The sequence below is a fragment of the Sturnus vulgaris genome, chromosome 2 (genome assembly GCF_052056855.1).
Source record: "Sturnus vulgaris isolate bStuVul1 chromosome 2, bStuVul1.hap1, whole genome shotgun sequence".
In the NCBI taxonomy this organism is placed as follows: Eukaryota; Metazoa; Chordata; class Aves; order Passeriformes; family Sturnidae; genus Sturnus; species Sturnus vulgaris.
In genome coordinates, this window is record NC_142244.1 from 35,290,168 (window position 1) to 35,311,977 (window position 21,810).

Consider the following 21,810-nt stretch of genomic DNA (forward strand, 5'->3'; position numbering starts at 1 on the left):
AAACTAAAGTAAATCCTTACTTTGGAATCGTTTGGAACAGCTTCTTTGGAATAGTTGAAAGTTAAACTGTACTGTCTGTCTGTTTTTTTGTTTTTAAAGAGCTGCAACTCCAGTTTCACAAAGACAAATTTTAAAAATGCTGTTGACCCAGGCATACAGTAACACTGTAATGACTATACTGAGCAAACCAGTAAGTTCATTATCACACTGAAGGCAGAGGGGAAAAGTGGCTTGATTTTGTTGTTGGTGGCAGAGTTTTTGTGGTTGGTTGGTTTTGTTTTGCCATTTCTTGGGGGGGGGCGGGGGGGGGGGGCAGGGAAGGGATTTTGTATTGGAATATCTACCCATTTTCTGCCCATCTCTCAAATTCAAATCTGTCCAGAGATGACCAGTATGATTCATAACCCTTTGGGTGGATCCAGGTTAAGATCTCCATTACAGACCCAGAGGAAATATGCAGCCCAGTTCATGGATGCTTGCACACAAGCACTGTCCATGTCCACATACATTAGGAGTCCCCCAGGCAGTACAAAAGCCCAGCCTGAGCAGTCCTGCACAGCCCCAGAGGAATAAGGCACAGCAATGCTGCAAGAATTGGAGCTGGAAAAAGAGGGATGCTTGAGAGGTCAGCTCAAAAGCCACTCTAACCAAGACAGCATCTGGTCTAGACCTTTCTCATCAGCTCTTTGTCTAGTTTACACTTAAAAGCTTTAAGCACTGGAGTTCCTCAGACTCCTCTGATCTCCTCCAGTGCCAAACTGCCTTCCAATTGTTTATGAGGAGAGGAGACTCTAGTTGCTGTCTTTTAACTGTTTTTGTTATGGGTGATGTTCAGAAGATGGAGTCACACTGTTCTTGGAGATGCTCAGTGGGAGCAATGGACATGAACTGCAGTAGAAATCCATAACAGCTCTTAGAAGAAGAGTTGTGCACAGCAAGTGTGGTCAGCTGCAGAACCAGGATACAGAGGCTGTGGCCTCTGCATTCTGGTAGATACTCAAAGTGCACTTGAAAAAATCCCTGAGTGACCCAATCTGACCTCCAACTTAGCCCCGCTTTAAGAAGGAGAGGGACCAGAAACTTCCAGCAATGCCTTTCAGTATAAACTATCCTGTGGTACTGTATTTTTATGGCAATGTTCTTATGATTAGAATTTTTTTTTTAACTTTATTTTGTTTGTTTGTTTTTTGTTTGTTTTTTTGTTTGTTTTGTTGAGGTTTTTTTGTATGTGACTAAATTGCTGCAAAATAAACCAATTTCTGGAAGACTATTACCTTGTTCTTCTTCAGTGTGCTCTTCTCCGTAGTAAACAATTGCTGGCTCAGTACAAATTCTGTTCAGGGTTAGCTAAGGTACCGCCAGGAAACTCCAGGCTTCAGTCCAAATGACCACTTCAGGAACTTCTTTTGCTTGAATCACTCTTGCTGAGAAATAGTGCAATCTACTACTGGTAAGAAGTTCTCCTAACATCATTGCTAGAATTCCAGGAACCAGACTGCTTCTGTACTTGGTTCTGAACTGTTAATGGGAGTTCACAGTTCCAGTTCAGATCATGATCATGCTGCAGAAAACCCCTTGAGCCATATAAACTGCCTGCTACGTCAGCAATACAGAATGATGGCACTGCCCCCAGACGAGGTGCAGCAACTTGAGCTGTGCCTCTGTCCCCTCACTTTGCAAAGTGAGAGTCCAGGTCAAGTGAAATGCACTCCCCACTGGAGGGGAAGCCATCGTGGCTGTTTGAGTGTGCAGGATGTGAGGTCAGGACAATGCCAGAGTTATAACTCAACTCTTTAGTGAAAACAAACTCTTAACTGAGTAAATGCATTTGGCTTCCTGGAAGCATTCAACCTAATGAAGGTGTCCCTGCTCAGGGCAGGGGCTTGGAACTAGATGTTTCCTTCCAATCCAAACTATTCTGGAAAACCGTGAAAACCTCCTAACATTTTAGATAAAGCTATGGATGGCTTTCCATGCCAGCTCCCTGTGCAAGAGATCTATGGATTACAATATGCCATGAAACCAGAGCACTTCATAGGCTTCCTTAATGACAGTGGTGGATTGTGACTGCACTTTTTGAGCAGCATATCTGTTCCTTCAAGGCAACATCATTCCTGAAATAAACAAAACCCTACTTTTCAAGGGAACCAGACCTTTCCCTTTCTAGGAGCACAATAAATGTTTTGGCAGAATCATGCTTCGACAACTTCGGATTTACAAACATCAGAAGTAAATTCTGATTATTTATTTTGGATAAATAATGAACAGCATAAAAACTGCTGACTTTGACCCTCATTGGAAAAATTGGTTTAATGGGCCCCATAAACTCTTCTATTGATGGCAGGTTCATAAAGTCCATATTGACTTCAGCTGAAGGCTATAACTTCTATCAATACTGTCAACAATTAATATTGGCTCATAAAGGTATCCTGTAAACTAAGTCATAGCATTATGTTACTTTACATTGCCATTAGCAGAATTTCATGTCTTCTTGAAAATGTTTCTCCTGTAAATCTGGGATTTCTCAAAATAGCCTGTGTGATAGCTAGCAGCCCAGAGAAATATTACTTATGTGGAGTGAGGAGGGAGGAAATGCCTTTATGTTTGGCAGACAAAGCTTCTAAGAAGACCTCAGGCTTCATTTTTTCCTACAGCAGGTCTCAGGCTGTGAGGAGCTTGTGCACAAAAGTTTCTCATACCCTTATCTGTGCCAGGCAATTACAAAAAGAAAATGCTCAGATTTTGCCTACTTCAAAGACTTTTCCTTAACCTTTCCTTTCTACGTTGCAACATTTGTTTGGATATGTTTATACTATCAATTCCACTGCAGTCCCTATATTAAAGTAAACTTTTTCTCAGTTCTGGATCAGTTTTTCTGACCTGAACATGGTCTGATACCTATGACATCTTCCCAGAAAAATCTACGCATCAGACAAAGCTCACCATCAGCAAAGTTTGGATCTTAATATTTTTTTTCAAGCTCCATCACCTCTTTTTTGTCATTTTGTCATCCATTATTACATACTGGACACCACAGCAATCTAGGTTTTATTTGTGCTACACAGACTTTTTTATTATGGTACAGCCTCCCTCATTTAAAACACCCAACATCTAAGACGGCAAATGCCTAGGCTCCAAGGAAACTCCTACATTTATACAGCACCGTGTTCTCCACTTCTCGTTTCCCTTTTTCTAGTTGCTATGAAGTGATGGTTCAATGAATGGTTAGTGTGTCATTAAACTTAAAGAAAGAGGAACTGAAGGTTGTCTCCACCCTGATATGAGTCCTATACCCTCTGTGATTACTTTCAGTAAAGCCTTTCAAGGCATGTGCAAGTGCTAATGTGCTGTTTCTAATATAATTTCATTTGTAAGTTATCTGCAGGCACAAAGTTCATTTGCAGGTGTAGAGACAGCATTACAGAAAGCAGGGAAAAAGACTCCAGCAGATAATGCAATTCTTCTCTGTTAAGACCAAAGGAAAAAAACCCCATAAAATTCTATATACTGCTTAGTAGGCATGGAAAGAAAAAATGTATGGGATAGGATCGCAGCTGTTCACGTATCACATGGAAAGCACAAAAGAGAGCTTGCATAGAGGAGAATGAGATGGAAGCACAAGGTGCTTACTTTTTTCTGTTCTCTAGCAATTTCTTGTGAGTGTGCAAACCTTTAGTTGACTCTGATGATCCCTCTCATTTTTCATCAAAATACAAGGATCACAAGGAAAGTAATGTAACCTGGCACTGTGTGTCCGTATGTAAGACACTACACTAGGAATCTTAAAAAAAGTATGGTACAGATAATTTATAAGGATTCTTCTGTACATCCTTTGAACAGAAGGCCATTTATCTTTGAACTCTGCCTAATATATCATTATCTCCGAGCAGAAACTTAATAAGCTTCAACTGTAATTTTGTTGGAGTTAAACATAAAATCATGTGGGTGGTGTATGTCTCACTATGTCATGGCTTCAAGAGGAAAACTTATCATCATTTGTCACTATAATACTATGGCAAAAAGCATGAAAAAAACAAGTGATACAGTCATTTCACGTGAGCTTTCTGCACTGAGCACAAGTGCACGATGACTTGTATGCAGCAGCTATATTAAGAAGCAGGCTGTGCTATAATTGAATTAAAGGTGCAAAGGCATATAGGACTGGATGAACTCCCGGGTCAAGCTGCAATTGAATCAAAATCCCCTCTCCTTCTCCTACACTGCTAGGCAGAACTGCTGACCAAAAGGTTCGCAGACCTACAAAAGGGATGCAGGAATCCCTGCAGCTGGGGACACAAAGTTACAGAGATAAAAAAATCTGTGACCTTCAGCTTTTATTTTGCACAAAGAAAAAGACTCTAAAAATATTTCACCATCGTTTTCCTTCAGAGAGCAGTCAGCCAATTTACATAAATGAAACAGTCCCTGTCAAGGAACCAGCAAGGAAGAGAAGAAAATTATCTGCCCAGAAAATCTGGGCAAAGATAAGAGTAGCATCGGCCAGAGGAGGGGAGATTTAAATGCCTTCCCTCTGAAAGGCTGCTGCAAAAAGCAAGGAGAGTATTACAGCTATTTAATGATCTCTGTCGCAGTGATAAATAAGTAGGAGCTTCTCCAGCAGTTCATTAACAAATACTCTGTAGGACAGTACAAAAGGCCACTGCATGGGGCTGTTAGAAAAGTGTTTCCATGGAGTCTGATAAAAAACCCCCATCACAAAACCTAAGGAGATTAAGGTGGAGTAGCAGGAAGAGACATTCCTGAGAGAGCTGGAGGCTGACACTTGCCTGCGCTGTCACCACTTACCGGTTTCAGTATTCTCATGCTCCGTGTCGGTGAGGGTGAGGTTGGAGTTGGCCCGGCTCGACAAGCAGGAGCTGCGTCCGGACTTGGTGTTGCGTCCCCAGAGCCTGACTGGGTGCTCGGGTGACATGACCACGTCTGCTTCCGTGTCGGCATCCGAGCCGGCGCTGATGGAGTAGCCGCAGTGAGGCAGCCCGATGTCGGTGCGGTACAAAGTGCCGTGTGTGGGTGTCACATCTTCAAGTCCCAGTTCTCGCAAAGAGAAGTTGGCTCCTGTGAGAAACACACATCGGCCTGGTTATTCTCTAATAGGACACGGTGCCATCTAGCACAAGTCAAGAGCAGGAGTGCTCATCCTCTAACTTCACGTGGAGCACAGCAGATTCACATTAACCCACAGTACCATCATACCAAAGATAGATCTCTTCTGCGGTCTTGGTCAGTGTGAGACCAAGAGACCACAGAATCAGAGAATCACTAAGGTTTTAAGATCATTGTGTCCAACCATTACTCAGCTCATCGGAGTCCACCACGAGACAATGCCTCTAAGAACTTCATCTACACTTTTTTTAATAACAATTTCAGAGACAGTGATTCCTCCACTTCTGTAGGCAGCCTGTTCCAATCCTTGACCACTCTTCCACTTATTTTCCTAATATCCAACCTCAACCTCCCCTAATGTCACTTGAGGCCATTTCCTGCTGTCCTCTTCCTTGTTTACTTGGGAGAAGACACCAGTCCCCACCTCACGACAACCTCTTTTCAAATATGCCAAGATTAAAAGTGGCTGGATTCCTGCTTCTGGAACCTGACAAAAACTCAGGGCATGTTCAGTGAAATCATCAAGTTTGAAAGCAAAAACGAATGTAGAAATGATGCAATTCTTTAGGAGAGGCAAAAAGTAATCTTCTCGTGAGGAAAGCAAAATGAGGCATGCAATGATCAAAAGTCCTACCATATACCTGACAACTTCCCTACAATAGGCAATTTGAGTGAGTTCTGCTCATTGAAATCCCTGAAATTACATACTGGGGATTTAAATTTCCTTTGGTGATTTCACTTTCCCCTTGCTGACCACTTACACCTTGACTCAGTTTAGCTATTCATTCTGAGACACAGCAGAGGTTATTTGGCTGCAAATAGATGCAATTGTTTAGCTGACTAAAAATACGACCTGAAAAGTGACTCTTGACTCCATGTCCAGTTACCTGCAGAGCTTCAAAATCATGCTGAATTGATGTGAATAAGGCTTCAAATATTAGCATACTTTGTTTGGAAAGTTCCACAAAGAGTCTGGGGAGAGCAATTTTAATCCACATTTATTTATTAATGCATGCATTTATTTTTCAATCCTGAATATCTTGAAAAGATTTTGGCCACCCATGAGTGCCTTTAGCTGCACAGTGCATTTATACAGCTCAATGCACCCCTGCTTCTGTTATGCTACGCCTTAGATGGATTAAGGAACGGTGCAGTTTGCAGCTCAGGCGTATTTCAACACGATAAATCTGAATGCACGATCTCCAGGAAATTTCAGGCACAAACCTTCCTTTGAACACTGAAGTTCATAACTATTCATTACTGAAATCTGTTCATCAAGTCTGGATCTCAAGGTTGTATCCAAAGCTGAATGATCATTTTCTCCTTTCTCAAGACCCTACAATCGTGTGGTTTTTCTCAGATTTCTATTTGTTGATGTCCAATATCATACGGTAGAAAATGTGTATCTAATAGAAATAGTCAGTTTTCTACTTTTCCAGAGTATGGTTTCACACTTGTGGAAACAGCCTAACTTATCCTTCAACCCTGCTGCTTGGGGAAAATCTCTCATATTAGAGCACACATGCATCACATGATAGGTGGCCAAAAGTAGATGCTATTTTACTATTAGTAGATGCTATTCATTCAGTTGGCTTTACAGCTCATAGTGAACAGAGAGGAGATATCTGAATTCAAGGTGAATAACGGGACTGGACAACATTTTCATGTATAGCTCAGAGAAGGAGCTGTTTGATGGCAAAAGAAAACTCTGGTTCAGCTGGTTACGGATTTGCAGCTGACAATACTCAAATTGCATAAAGGATTCATTAACTTCACACCTTTTTAATTGACCAAACAAGGTTAAAGCTTTCAGACAGAGTGGACAGAAAAGGTTGCTTGGGGCTCACACCTCTGTCCAACCCTAGAGCCTTGCTTGGGAAGCACAATGCAAGCTTGTGGCAAAGTAATCCATTTAACATGATTGCAAAGTGGTTTGAGAAATTGTCCTCTACAGCCTCGTGGTATGAGGAAGCAAATAAACCTGACCTAAGTTATAAATGCTAGGAAGCAGTATCTCCCCAGAGATAGTGCTCTTCTCTTCTAGTTTTGACTTATGTGTAAGGCCATGGTTTACTAAACCATCCCTTGTGGAGTACCGAAAAATGTCTTTTGGTTTTCCTTGCATGTTTGAGTCACTGATGGTGAGTTCCACCTTCACCTGAAAGAAGCCACACTCAGCATCATCAGGCACATCAATGTGCAGCATGACCAATGTTCTCCAGTAACAGCAGCTCATAAATTATGAAAAATGACTGCTACAATTAACTGAAAATCAAATTTATTTGCAACAAACAGCAGCAGATGCATTGATTTTCATATTCTATGCTCACTGTTGCCTTTTAAGCTGGAAGAACTCAAGTCAATAAAAGGAAGATAATAAATATCCAAGACTTTTTAATTCAGATCTGGTCTATTTTCTCCTGTGCTGACTTGCACATTTGCTGACACTCACTCTAGCTAAAACCATTTAAATGCTGACTTGTTTATTTACTGAATTTATTTGGTCAATTTGAAATGTTTCCCTCCTCTGCCTTCCAAACCAATGCAGGAGAGAAATTCACTTTGCCTTGTTGATGTCAAGCAGGCTAATAAGGCTTGGTTTCAGCTGGCCTAAAGCCAAGCAGCATCACAAAGAGAGGTCTATTCATGGCTTACTGCCAGTGGAAAATGTGGCACAGAAAGTCTGGTATTATTGTTAACACTATTCAGGCCAGTTTGGGACCCTCAGGATAAACTGGAAGAAAGCTTTAAGTTGAGCCATTTGTGAGGGTTATATCAGAAACAGAACTGGTGCTCTGATGTGGTTAGTCTTAACTTCTCAATGCATTTCAAGTAATTAGACCAGTTATTTTTACTATTTCTCAGTATCCTTCAAAATTTTCCTAGGGAAGTATGAGCTTGTGTATAGAAAATTTACACACTCTGGCAACAGACTGGATTTTCAAGGAAAGTAATCTTTTGTGGGCTTCTTAGGAGAAGTCCATGGACCTTCATGGCCTCATGGACCTCCAAGTTGAAAACCACTGACCTGGACTAATTCACATCTATCCTGCATGGTGGATATATTGTATGAAGTAAACAAATGCAATGACCTAAAAAGTTTCCTTTTCTTTTTATAAAGAAAACACGTAAGACATTATTGTCATATATTCCTTAGAGGGGATGAAGTACTTCAGAGTTGCTAAGAGGAAAACTGCTTTTATGATGTCAGAGTGTTACTAACAACAACTATTGGCCCTTTTGTTGATTATTGCCTGTTGTAGCTATCTTAAAACTCAAACACTAAAGCCATATGCATGAAGATACTTCTGCAAATAATTTTACTTGTGTGTGCCTTGAAGATGAGTCTTGCACCAAAACCACAAGTGCATGATTTTTGAGGAGTGAAATTAAGCATCCCTCAAGTTTAATGAGTGTAATTATATGCATTCCTTTTGGGGAATCAGCTTCTCTAAACTGCAGAGGATGTGCACAGTGTACTCTGGGTTGGCCAGTTTATGTTCATTTTCTGGAATGCTGCCTTACTCTATTTGACTCACTTTGCCATTTTATGCTTTTCTTGATGGACTTCTAAAAACAATTTATGTGAAGTCCTGGTTGGAATCTGAACTACATCTCTACAGAAAAATGAAGATGAGTCTTATAGTAGGGGCCAGAAATCTACCTCTATATAGGCAATAACAGCAGTGAAAATGTAACTGCACTGACTTCAGGGTAGCAATAAAAAAAGAGACTATCTGCAATCTCTGTTAGAACTGTGAAGTCTGTGGTGACTTGAAACTCTGCATCTTCACAGATACTGTGACTCAGATTCACAAAATGTGTTCCTGTAAGTCCTAAAGTGGTTCCTTACTCCTCTAATATTGGAGCATGTCCCTACAGCAAAACTAAAGCCTGCAGACCATCTACAATGCCAAGAAGGTTCATCCCATCTGGAACTCAGTTGCCTCCTTTCTTCCAGGGTTCTTGGGTTTTGCTGTAGACCAGATGGACAGTGGACAGTGACATTCTTCCCTCGTTGCCTTCTGCCTCAGCATCCTCATTGACTTCCTTCATGACAGAGCTGGCACATGACACAGTGAAAGGTCTCCTGAGCAGGCAGGAACTTTCCATTGCCACGTCAGTACCGTACAGCATGTGCACAGGAGCTCTAGTCTCATGGTGGGAAGTGGCAATGTGCTGCTGCAGACAGAAAGACTAAGACATAGAAAATGTGTCTTAGTAAGTGCTGAGGAACATGGGATATGTGTGTGCCACTTAAAGATACTGGGCTGCACACAGTGTCTGTGCAATATAATGAAGATGATCTCTGCTGTTCTCTTTAAATCTCTCTCTTACATCTTGCTTTCAGCCTCAGAGTCTTTCAAAGGTAGCCCCCCACCCAGCTCCAGCTCTCAGCTGACTCTGTCATGCTGCTTACAGCTGCATCTGGAGGGAAGTACCCACCTGCTCGGCAGAATTCATCGGCCTCCTGGTGCACCATGTCTTTGACCCGATTGCTGTAGGTCAGCCTGGAGTCTTGATCATAAGCCTTTAGGGTCTCGCTGGAGCTGTAGGACTTCTGGGGAGCCTTGCTGTCCTCACTCTCGGCTGAAGAGCTGGTGTAGCGGCGCTCAGTGTCACGGCGCCGAGTCAGAGATCGATACGGTTTCCTTTCTTTTACATCCATGGCACCTTTGTCTGAGTATTCAACATTAAAATAATGACGTCTGTGGGGTGGTCAGATTGGAATAACCTGAAAGAGACAATAAAAAATTCACGCCTTTGGGCACTCAACGGCTAATATGCCTTCTTTATACATTCTCACACTGAGGAAAAGGGATGTTACTTAATGGATTGCAGAAAAACCCTCTTAGAACAATTACCAATAAAAAGAAAGTCTCAATTATACGTGACTCATTTAATAATTGCCACTGCTAACAGGATACATATATGCAGCAACCTGCATCTCTCTGAACTAGGCGTGCACTTGGGAATTTGAAACTGATTGTGATATTGTGTCTTCTTTCCATAGGAAGTGATTCAGACACCTCGAGGAGGCATGTATTCATCAGTCACCTAATCTATGGGAAACCAGAGATTATGAAATGTCTCTATTTGGGCAACTGGAGGCCTTTGGAAAAGTTCTGTCCTGTGGTTTTAAAAATGTTTCTATAAACCATGAGGTTAGAATGTATGGACAAAAGACTGAGATGGTATAAGAAGGCAAGTGAGAAGGGAGAGGGAGAAAGGAAGAATGAAGGAGTAAGATGTAGATGGAAATTGCATAAAAATGTCTTTCTTTTCAGAGGGCTCATCTTTACTCAGCTGGAAATACATTAGAACTTAAGCAGAGCTGAGAAAGTGTAAATAAATGATAGCGTTCTACTTCATGTAACAACATGGCCTGGGATTTATTTCTGTGGGAAAACGAATGTACATATGCAGTGCAATGCAAGCACACAGAGAAAATGGATATCAGAAATAAAATGTATTAAAAGTATTGTCAAAACAATTAATAAATTATATTTTTACTTCAAATTTATTAAACATGACAAAAGTCACTGAAAAAATAAGAGTAATAACTTGCACCAAGATGGAAAAACATGATTTTTAATATCTAAACTAGTTTATGAGGAAAAATAATGATAAAATCCACAAACCAAACATGGAAAATAATTACAGACTGAGCTTCTCAGAAACGGAATCCTCCTGACTGCTAAAGAACAGAAGATGACTCTCTAAATGTCACCCCAGGATATTGTTGTTTACCATCAGCACTTAAAAACAGAAAGCAAAAGGTTCAAAAAGCACCTATCAATTCCTGGTCTTTTTCACAGCAAATACATATGGAAATATATGGCAAGGACTGAATCACATTCTGTTGGCATTTCTTTCTTGAAAAGCTAAACCCTGAATGTACTAATGAAATCTTACTCGTCCATGACTCAGACCCTAGCCCTGCTTCAGATACTGTGCCCTGGATTTCAGAGAATCATAGAATCCTAGAATGGTTTAAAAAGGACCTTGAAGATCATCTAGTTGCACCCCCCTGCCATGGACAGGGACCCCTTCCACTAGACCAGGTTGCTCAAAGCCCCATCCAATCTGGCCTTGAACACTGCCAGGGATGGAGCATCCACAACTTCTCTGGGCAACCTGTGCCAGTGCCTCACCACCCTCACAGTGAAGAATTTCTTCCTAATACCTCATCTACACCTGCCCTCACACAGCTATGGTGCAGTAGCTGAGGATGGATGTGCTGTGAGCTTTGTAGGTCAGTTTAAAGGGATATGGTGTAACGTAGCATTTGTGGGTTTTAAAACTGAGTGTGTGAAAGATGGAAGACTTTTAGCACAGGTTTTGATAACCTACAAATCATAATAGTAATACTGAAGCCTGAAGACAATGTTTCATTATTAATTTCTTACTTGAAAAGCTGTCTGGCACAAGCACAGCTAAAAAAAATACTGGAGTTGAAGAGAGACTGCAGGAGGAAGCAATAACTACAGGAAGGCTGTGAGATAAACTGGCAGGCAAAGAAGAACAGGGTTACACTCTTGGGACTCTCGTGGGGTTAAACCATGACATGCTCCTACTTCTGCAATTCTGATTGTGCTAAAACTGCTCACTGGGTTTTGTCCCTTTAACCCTCAAAACCAATTTTGCAATCACAGACCCCCCAATTCCAAAACCTTGCACAGCTTCTGCAGCATTCTTCCTGTAAATTAAGACACTACTATTAAAAAAAAATAATAAAAAAATTCCATTGTCTCCCAGTCAATTCCAGAGACGATGGCAGACCATACATTCTGTTTGTCAGCAAAATGCATAGAAACTACTGAACACTTAGGGAGGGAGAGGGGAAAGGAGGAGTGTCTTATAAGGAGTTTTACCTCAGTCATCCACAGAGATTTGAGCACCACTTTGATTTTAAACATGTTTTTAAACCCACCAAACTCATTGACTTAAATTCATTCAGGTACATGCAATATAGTGAATGCAAATGGATTATTCACCGACCAAAACTGACACATTAAATGTATTGCAGAGTAAGGGTGCAAAACTAAGGTCTGAATTTAGAGGCAGTAGTGAAGGAATTTGTGTTATGCTAAGGAACAATAGCAGCATGTAAGAGAGCTACCAAATATTGGTAGATTTTTTTTTTTTTTGCATTGAATCAAACATATTGGTGCTTTCACACTGGAAAGAAATAAAAGTAATAGAACATCTGATTGCCTTTTAGTGCACTGTCATATCCCCCCTTTTGTTTTTTTTTTAAAAAGCTTTTTTTGGCATGAAAAATTGTGACTTTTTTTACAATTATTATTGAATCCATTTGTCTCATTTAACATCTATGTTTGAAAACCTTAGAAGGAGAAGGGTTTTTATACTTTTGAATATAACATCTTAAAACAGTCTCCTTCACAAAAGCCCAACATTGAGAGCTGCTATAATGAACTGAAATTGTGGTTTATTATTATGGGGGATGGAGTTAGTGGAACGTGTGTGAGAAGTGGTTACTCTCTAAGAAAGAAATGAGGAAAGGTGGCTTCTATCTGCTCCCAGGCATTGTAGCAATTCCTGCCTAGGCTGGTCATTTAAAAACCCTCTAGCAGGAGAGGAACATGTGCCAGGAAAACCTTTTTGCACTGCTAGAGCCACAAGGTACAAACAGGGTCTGTAATTACCATTAGTAACCTTGCAACTTAGGAAATGACAAAAAAACATGAGGAAATTGACTGAATTCCCACCAGATGAAGGGTTTTCTTTTTGTAAGGAAAGGTGCTGAAAAACTGAAAAGTCTCCTACAGTTCATCAAAAATAGCCCTGTAAATTTGCACCATCCATATGCACATTCCTCTGTAACAGTGTTTCTATTCCCAACTCATTCATGTATTTATAAATGTAACTCTTCTCAACTTTTTATTTCTCTCTCCCTTACAACTTAGTTTGACTTTCAAAATAGAAAGGTTACCTCCATAAAACATAATGAAGACTTTTTAAAAGTTATTTTTAAAGAGTGAACTGTTGCATTTACCTGACTTAAGTAAGTTTCCAGCACTTCTCCATGGTCATCTCAGTTTTATAGCCCAATTCCCAGATGGTTTAGATACCTTACTTTAAATGGAGCTGTATTGTCAGAGAATTTGCCTCATAGTTTTTCTGTGGTAGATTATTATTTTTTTTATCTGCTACTCCTTGTGTCTAGATTTTACTTCTGCTACAATTTCATCAGTGCCATCAACACCTCATGTTTTTCTTGACTTCTCTGGCACATGACAAACGCAAAGAATCACACTCATCTCAGTTACATAGTCAACGACCAGTTTCTTTCTGTGTTTAGCTCATGATTGCTCCTCATAATTTTAAAAGCTTCCATAAACTTGCTGGATCGGATGTAAAAAAACACAGACTTTTAAATATAGATCTTTCCATCTCTGTGTTCATTTTCCCTTCATAAAAGCACAAAACCCTCCTGCTCTGGATCATTTATATTTGAATAGGGTTTTCTTGTCCTATAATGCAGTGTTTCTAGTTCTGTTTGATTCTTTCATCATACTGCTGTCTGCATAACATATAAAATTTCACTTTTTTTTTTTTTTTTTTTTTTACATTTTATTTTACAGCCAATTAGTTGCAACAGTCATTCGTATTTTTGGCAGCCCTCTGTGAATGGGGGTCCGATCGCAGCTGGACCACAAACTGGTCTGGAGTACAGTTCTCAACAGAAGCATCCTTCTGTATTTACTTATTCTACTCAGAAAGATCCCACTGACCCCAGAAAGGGTTAATTAGAAGTAAAAGCCTATAAAATCAGATTCCTTGATATAGTTATATTTTTCAGAAGTGTGGGACTCTTCTCACATCCTTGCATATATATCAGGGTGTGGAGCAAAAGAATTAGCTTTCTGGTTCTGGCGCAGTAATGCAGCAAACATAATGCTTATTTGCAGCTCTTTTTATTTTGCTTTTGGTTTGGTTGGCTCTCAAATAAACCTTTTTATGATGTTTTATCCTTTATATCTCTCATCCTCACTCTCAGTTCTGCTGGTTTTTGTTGCTCTTTGGAGCTTTGATTAACCACACCAGCTTTGTGCTGCAGAATCGCACTCAATGAATGGCAAGGAGTATGATTTATTTTCTGAGTCACTGCTCAAAAGACAAACTTGCATCAATCAGAAACCAGACAAGGCAGTGTGACACCACAAAGCGATATGCTAGCAGGCGCTTACAGCAAAAAGGACAGGTGGTCTTTGATAGCTGACTTACATTGCAGGTCACTAATCACAGAGATTAGCAGCAAGGTGATAGACAGCGCCTGTTCTGGGAAGCAGCATGTCATATCATCCAATTTTCTGTCAAAATGCGAGGGTTTAAACAGTACAGATAGCTTTACATACTTGCCATATAGTTATGGCAACAGGGTGAGGAGAAAGCTGGAAGAGTGAAATATCTTGTCTGCAAAGAAATGTGAGCATGAGCTCTGGTGGGTTGATTCTACCTCCACCTTTGTGGTGAAGGAAGAAAAAGACTACTTCCCACAGTCAGTGGTCTCCTCTGCAGAACTGCCTATGCAGAAATGGCATCATTTTACTCTGTAGGGCATGCTTTCTGTCTTCTTGAACTCCATCTCATTTCACACCTTAGGGCAATATTTTTCCCTATTTGTTATTGCTGCTGCCTTTTCTAGAATGAGCACAACCATAGGATGCTGAGGAGCAAGCTTAATTTTATATTCCCTCCTTTGGGCTCCACAAATCGAATCATTAACTAAGACCTAAACCTGGTAAGTAGCGAGCAAGTATCCTTTATTTCACTTTATAGAGGAAGAGATGAGCCACAGGAAGTCAAAGTGAATTGCTTAAGGTGGTGCAAGAAGACAACAACACAACTGAGGACAGCAACTTGATCTCTAAGGCTGAGTCTGGTAATGAGCCCTGGATTTTTTTGAGAACCAAGTTGCACAAGCATAGTAGAATAATTAATTTTAAAAACTGTGGCCAATGCATGTCTGAGAGCTTTGTTGGAGAACAGTAGCACAAACCTCAGGTACTATTAACAAGATGCTCTTTCATGTTCCATAGTGTCCTTCAGTCAGAAGGAATGTGGAGCATGGACAATTGCAGTTATATCTGACCTGTGAAATCCCATGGTGAGTGATGAAAACCCCACTCAGAGTCAAAAGGGAGACAGATTTTCAGCTTGTATATTAATCTTCTCAAAGACACCAAGAGATACTGGGGGCAAACCAGTGATGTTAATTGGGAAATTAGCTCCAACTCAGGATCCTAAGCTGCAACCAAAGGAGTTGTGAGTTCAGATGATTAAATGACTTTGTGTCTTGATTAATAATATCCTACAACAAATTAAGTCATCACTTGGTATTTTACATCATATTTGAAAGAAGGCAGTCCACTGCGACAGTCCTACCACTTCCATGAGGATGTAAATGCCTTGTTCAAGTCTCCTTATTGTGATTTCATAGCCTCATGAAAAGGCTTGGGCTGGAGGGAACTTTAAAGATCATCTACTTCCAACTTCAGTGCCACAGGCAGGGATGTCATGCACTAGTTCAGATTGTTTAGAGCCCCATCCAGCCTGACCTTGAAAAAAACTGGCTTTCTTTACACAAAATATTGAACCTGACAAATCTTACTTGGTCATTTTCATTTGTCAAAAATTGTCTAAGATATTGCCTCCCATTCCACCTCATCTAAAGCACAAACCTGGCATAAATGCTTTCAACAAATACTTAGACATGTACTCAGGGGTTATTCAAATCAAATTTGTATTGCCTGGTGATCAGAGTCAGCAATGATCTGATCTTAGCAAATACACTACTGTGGCTTAAACAGTGTGATGCCATTTACCAGGTTTCCGGGAGATTCTTCTATAACATAAAGGATTCTTGTGTCTTTTATTAAACTTTAAGCTTCAGATTTATAACAGAGGTTCAAATCCCATAAGATCTTTGTAGGAAATAAATTAAGCTATAGGTATAACATCCTCTCACATTTTTGGCAAAGACTTAGGAAAGAAGCAGGCACAAGAGAGGAGAATGAAGACTTGAATTAATACTGCTTGGCTTCAACCCAGTACTCAAAAAAAGTAACAAAACCTCCCTTTTCTGGTCTCAACCACTAAGCCTTTCTTCTACTGGTAAGAGACTTGCTAGGCAGTTGGTAATGCCTTGTCCAAAAGATGTGGTTTGTGACCTTTTCATGAATAAATCTAAAACAGCATCAAGCTGGAGGCCCGGGAAAGCTTGAAACAGTAGTGGTGGGAAAACATGAAGGAGGCTGGAATGCAATTATCTCAATTATTTCTGGTTTGCAACTCCCTAAGTCTTCTGTCATGGGCTGGAACATTTAACCTGTGCTAGGGGAAGGTTTTAGGGCCCAAAATTAAAAATTCTTTTGAATAATTTTTGACAAGTATAAGCAGTCTGCAGTTGCAGCCATCAGAACCCTCCTCTGGCTTATGCCAAAATGGAAATTACTTTGGAAAAAATAGTAATTTTATATTAAAATTCTCATTATGAGTCTATTAGCCATTCTTGGATGAAGTGGGTTTTTTTCAGAACCTCATTTTAATAGACGATGCATAATGGCATTTAAATAATAAATGCCAAAAGACACAGCCTGACCATGTACATTCCTTTATGGTCAGCCTACAAATTTTTCCTAACTCTCTATCTCAAACTCAATGTTTGGGTGTGTGATGTGCCACACATCCAAATCCCATGTGAGACTAGACCATTTATCAGCAAATCTCAGAGTGACAAAAAACTGGTGACATAAAATGCAGGTAGTCACTGAAAGTATTCCCATTCTTTCTCCATCACCCACCTTTTGCTATGTTGGGCTCTTACCTGGGATACACGAAGCTAAAATTTATGTCTTTAATCCGAGTCAGACACGATGAATTTTTGAAGGTGTCTCAAACATGCTAGGTGAAAGCCCTTGGCGTAGCCTTTCTCAATCTGTTTGGGAGAATTTTTCCTTTTTCTTTCAGAAAAGAAAAACATAGTCCGGGGTTTGATTTTTGTTTGTTTGTTTTCAACAACAAAAAAAATTGATAATTTCTAGTACTAGAACTAGTACTAGAATGGACTCTATGACAACAAGTAAGATGTCTTTGCATTGGAAGGGACCTTAAAGAGCACCTAGTTTTAATTCCCTGTCATGGACAGGGACACCTTTCCCTAGACCAGGTTACTCAAAACCCTTTCCAACCTGTCCACGAACACTTCCAGGGATGGCGCACTTACAAATCCCCTGGGTATCCTGTGCTAGTGTCTCATCTCTTAGACAATTAGAAAAGGCTGGTATAGGACTCACTTAGGCTGTTAAGCCTTATACCCACTCCTGGGTAAGCTTTGTGTCTAATTCTCAGTGTTCTGTTGTGGCCTTTAAGGGAGCCTTTGTAATTGAATTATGACCCAAATGAAAATGTAGCAAGAATCCCAAGGCAATTCCTATACACACCTTCTGCCATTCAACCTCTTTATTACACAATTAGGTAAGTGCATTCCCATGCTTAGATACACTAGCTCTGTATCCCTACTTCTCTGTCAATAAATTGAACAAGGAAACTATCCATCTTTATTACCCCTGTATGGATTGGATGCAGTCAATTTGGAAGAGAAGAAGGGGACAGTGGTTGTGAACAGTGATTTAAGAATCAAGGTTGGTCCTTCCCCTCTATCCACTTCAGCAAATTTCTCTGCAGGACCACCGAGTGTGACAGTCCCTCATCAACCTGTCCTCTGAGAGTTTGCCTAATCCCTTTTGACTCTTAAATACTTTTGGCCTTCACAATATCCTGTGTGCAGTGCCCCAGTGTGACTGTGTGTGGTGTGAAGAAGTCCTTGTCTCATTTGAAGTCACCATTCACAGTCTTCTTCATGGAAATATTGATGAGCCCTCAGCCTTTTCCATAAGAAAAGAGGCCTTGAACTCATACCCACTCTCGGAGGTATCTTTTTTGCTATTGTGCATTATTTCTGAAAAGAGCTGAATGAAGGCTGGGACTCTGTTAGGAAAGAAAGCACGTGTGCCTTTTCTGCCTGCAGCCACCACCCTGTATCCAGATTCCTCAGTAAACTTACCACGTTGATGTGCACCTTGTGTTTGAAACAGTTTCAGAGCATGCTCTGCTCTACACCTTTCAGATGCAGCCTGGAGTGTGAGCAGCTCACAGGGTGACAGCTGGCATTGAAGGAGACCTGTAGTATAAAACTTGCAAGATCTGCATTTTTTCTCCTTTTTGTCATTGGCTTGACTGAAAACAATAGAAAAGTAGTTTGGCCAGCACTGGCTTTTACTACTGCCATTGAATAGCAGAGAATGCCATAGGTTCAACTGAATTTGGAGGAATATACTCAGAATTATGCTCAAAAAGTATTGCTAAGGGCAGATTTATTTTGTATCTGCCTATTTATTAAGATTAATTATATAGACACTCTGCAGAACAATAAGATGTAAAACTTCCTGCAGCAGAGGGAAACTCTCAACTAATCAGGCAGGATGCACAGCATAGGGAAAAAGTATTATCATCTCTCTTCTGCAGGCAAAGGCAACTATCTTATCCAGTTACTTGAATTCAAGTAAGTAACGCAGGAAACTCCTGCAGGATTAGTCACAAGCCAACCTGTCCTTGTCTTACTACAACATCACATGTAAAAATGTCCCTGCTCTTGTCACAGATGCTGTGGTACTGGGTAATCTCTCCTTCCCTTCCTTCAGCAGGGGGAGAAACCAACCTGTTTTCTTGTTCTGATAACATTCCCTAAAGGGTTGAACTTCAAACTAAGTTTATTAAAATATGAATTATCTGTAAAAAAGACTGCAAGGGCTCATGAATTGATTCATTTTAGGACTTCTCTGTGAGATAATCAGAGTGCATTGAGAGATGCTAGGGATTGATTAATCAGTGTGACCCCTACTGTGTCCAGGGCTTCACTTTCACACAATAATGGCACAATAAGCTTATGCAGTAGAAGTGTATTTTTCTTAGGCAAAATGTCTATGGGGAAAAAATAGAGAGGTAAAAATAGTAAATTAGAAATAGGAAGTGTTTGGGTTTTTTTCTGAAACAAAGGGCCCCTTCACTGGAAAAATAATGGTATCACCTCTAGAAAGAAATTTTAAGCACATGCAAGAGGATTTACACCTGATTGCAGGCTTGCAGCTTAGCACTGCATGTACAGGGATATAGAGGAAAGGCTCTAGGGAGACCTTAGAGCACCTTCCAGTGGCTGAAGGGGCTACAAGAGAGCTGGGGAGGGTAATTTGACAAGGGCATGGAGTGATAGGACAAGGGGGAATGACTTCAGACTGACAGAGGGTAGGGTTAGATTAGATACAACGAAGAAATTCTTCCCTGTGAGGGTGGTGAGGCACTGGCACAGGTTGCCCAGAGAAGCTGTGGCTGCCCCGACCCTGGAGGTATTCAAGGTTGGATGGGGCTCTGAGTAACCTAATCTAGTGGAAAGTGTCCCTACTCATCAGATGATCTTTAAGGTCCCTTCCAAGCCAAACCCTTCCATGATTCTATGATTCAGTAACTTTCCAAAACAGACATCAATACACTCTTCCAGATGTACAAATGCCACTCGACTGAAAGGTGTATTAAAGAGGGATCTTAATAAGGTAAGGATAACTGACACTGTAGTTCAGGTAAAAAAATTAAAACATTACATTTATTCTATTAACAGAGTAACAGCAGGGTTTATTTTTACTTTTCTCTCTTATCTCTCTCTCTTTTTTTTTTTTTTTTTTGTGTTAAACATGTGGCAAAAGCTCAGGTTTCTTACTGATTTAGCCTTTAAGGAAATCCATTTTCATCTCTCCCATGTTACAGGCAGAACAGACTGGCAGAAAGAAAGTGACCTGACCAAATAATGCAGGAAGTCGGTGGCACAGACTACACAAACCCCAGCTCCTGTTTGCACATCAGAAGCCTGTTTACTGGAGTTCTTGGATTCATGCCAGTAATAATGAAATTCAATCAACTTTCACTTGATAAAATGCTAGATAAGAAATTAAGTGGTTTATCCAAGTCCAAACTGAAAAATAAATTCTGCATTGTTGGTATTAAGATCACTAGTTAGTGACTAAGTGATGAATCTTCTGGTTTGCCATAGGAAAACATTTGACTTTCTGTGGCAAAACAGAATGACTTATTAAATCTTTCTTATAAGTTTTTATAATATTTAACAAAATGAGTGGAAAGGCCCACTCTTTTCCTGAAGAAAAGCTTTGCTGCCATACTAAGGAATCCATCTTAAAGAATATTCAGCAAAAAGACATTGCAAGAAGAAAAGGAAAAAGCAAATGAAGGAGCTGGGGAAAGGAGAAAGCAATTGAAGATGTAAATAGCTCTTCTTAGTCATACCTATAATGACTAGCTAGACCAAAGATTAGAAGCAATTGAACTAGCTCTCAGTCAACAAAAGATGCAAGTAGATTGCAAAACAGAGTGAGATTACATTAGTTTACACTAAACCAAGAGCTATTAGTGCTTGAGCAGTGCTTAAAAAGCAGGAAGTGCTATATAAATGTTAATTATTACTATTTGTTTCAAATAGATGCAAAAACCACAATCTTTTATATGCCTTAGGAAGTAAAAAGACAATAAAGCAAAACTCAGTAAGAGGCTCCATCATTTGGCTGAGACCTATCAGATTACATTTAGGAAAACACATGAGTCTTACTCAGTGGCTCTCTCTGAATCCTGAGTGTTACATGTGAAGTCATGGATGACTGTCTATCTCTGGAAAGCCAGTATTTTGGGAAATGATAAAAAACAAAATCAAAGCCCACCCAAAGCACCAGCTTTTGCCAGCTCCACCGATGTCAAAAGAATAGAGAATTTAAGAGATGGAAACCATGGGTTTCAGTAGCAAGTAAACCATCTTCATTTTGGGCCACGCTACAGTTCCTGAGATGAAGAGATAGCTATTCTACTGCTGAGAAGCAGGACTCTGGGAAACAGCACCAATTTCTCCTATGCCCTGCTGTACCACTAATTTATTGTGTGATCCTGGAGAAGGCATTTAACCTTTTGGGCCCATTTTATGAGAAACAGATATAACCATTCTCCAGCTGTTTCACAGCCAAGTAAAAGGTCTTTTTTGATGCTTTTAAGCATGTCATTTCAATAAATAATTTATGAGACATATCACTATTAAGAAGATGTCCGAGGGAGTCTAGGAGTCTAACAAGAAACTTATGAGGTGAGATCATACAGTTTCAGGATGGATTCTGGGCTATAACATGCTAATGATTTGCAAAGATTATTAGGCTTGCTGGAATCATGGACATAAAAGAACCCTAAAGTAAAATGCTTATCTACTTTTTTGCAATAAATTTTCTACCAATTTCCTTCCTACCTTGGCAAACTCTTGCAGAGAAGAATGATAAATAGCAGAGGTCCAACCACTTTCTAAGTTTTAAAAATCGCAAGGGATAATTCAATTACAAAAAGTAATTTGTATGAAAGAAATATTTTGCCAGGATATGAGCTAATAAAAACCTATATTTAAGCTCACGATTTTCAAGGCAGTATACAAATGTTAATTTATTAGCAATTATGTCTGTAAAGCAAGCAGTACAGATGGAGACAGAGGAGACAGCAACATCCTCAGTCATACTCTCCTGAAGCCAAATGTCTCATTGAACATATCATTGCCCAAGTGAA

General features: G+C 40.1%; 1 protein-coding gene across 8 annotated transcripts in view; it reads right to left on the reverse strand.

The window, feature by feature from the left end:
* TENM4 (teneurin transmembrane protein 4) overlaps nucleotides 1–21,810 on the reverse strand; it is a 1,535,416-nt gene that overhangs the window by 332,071 nt on the left and 1,181,535 nt on the right. For all 8 annotated transcript variants that reach the window (XM_088159254.1, XM_088159253.1, XM_088159247.1 and 5 more), the window contains 2 exons: nucleotides 9,571–9,859; nucleotides 4,807–5,076 (listed from right to left, as the gene is read on the reverse strand). In XM_088159254.1, coding sequence (XP_088015380.1) covers nucleotides 4,807–5,076; nucleotides 9,571–9,793 — 493 coding nt within the window. In that variant the 5' untranslated portion in view covers nucleotides 9,794–9,859. The remainder of the gene's footprint in view (nucleotides 1–4,806; nucleotides 5,077–9,570; nucleotides 9,860–21,810) is intronic.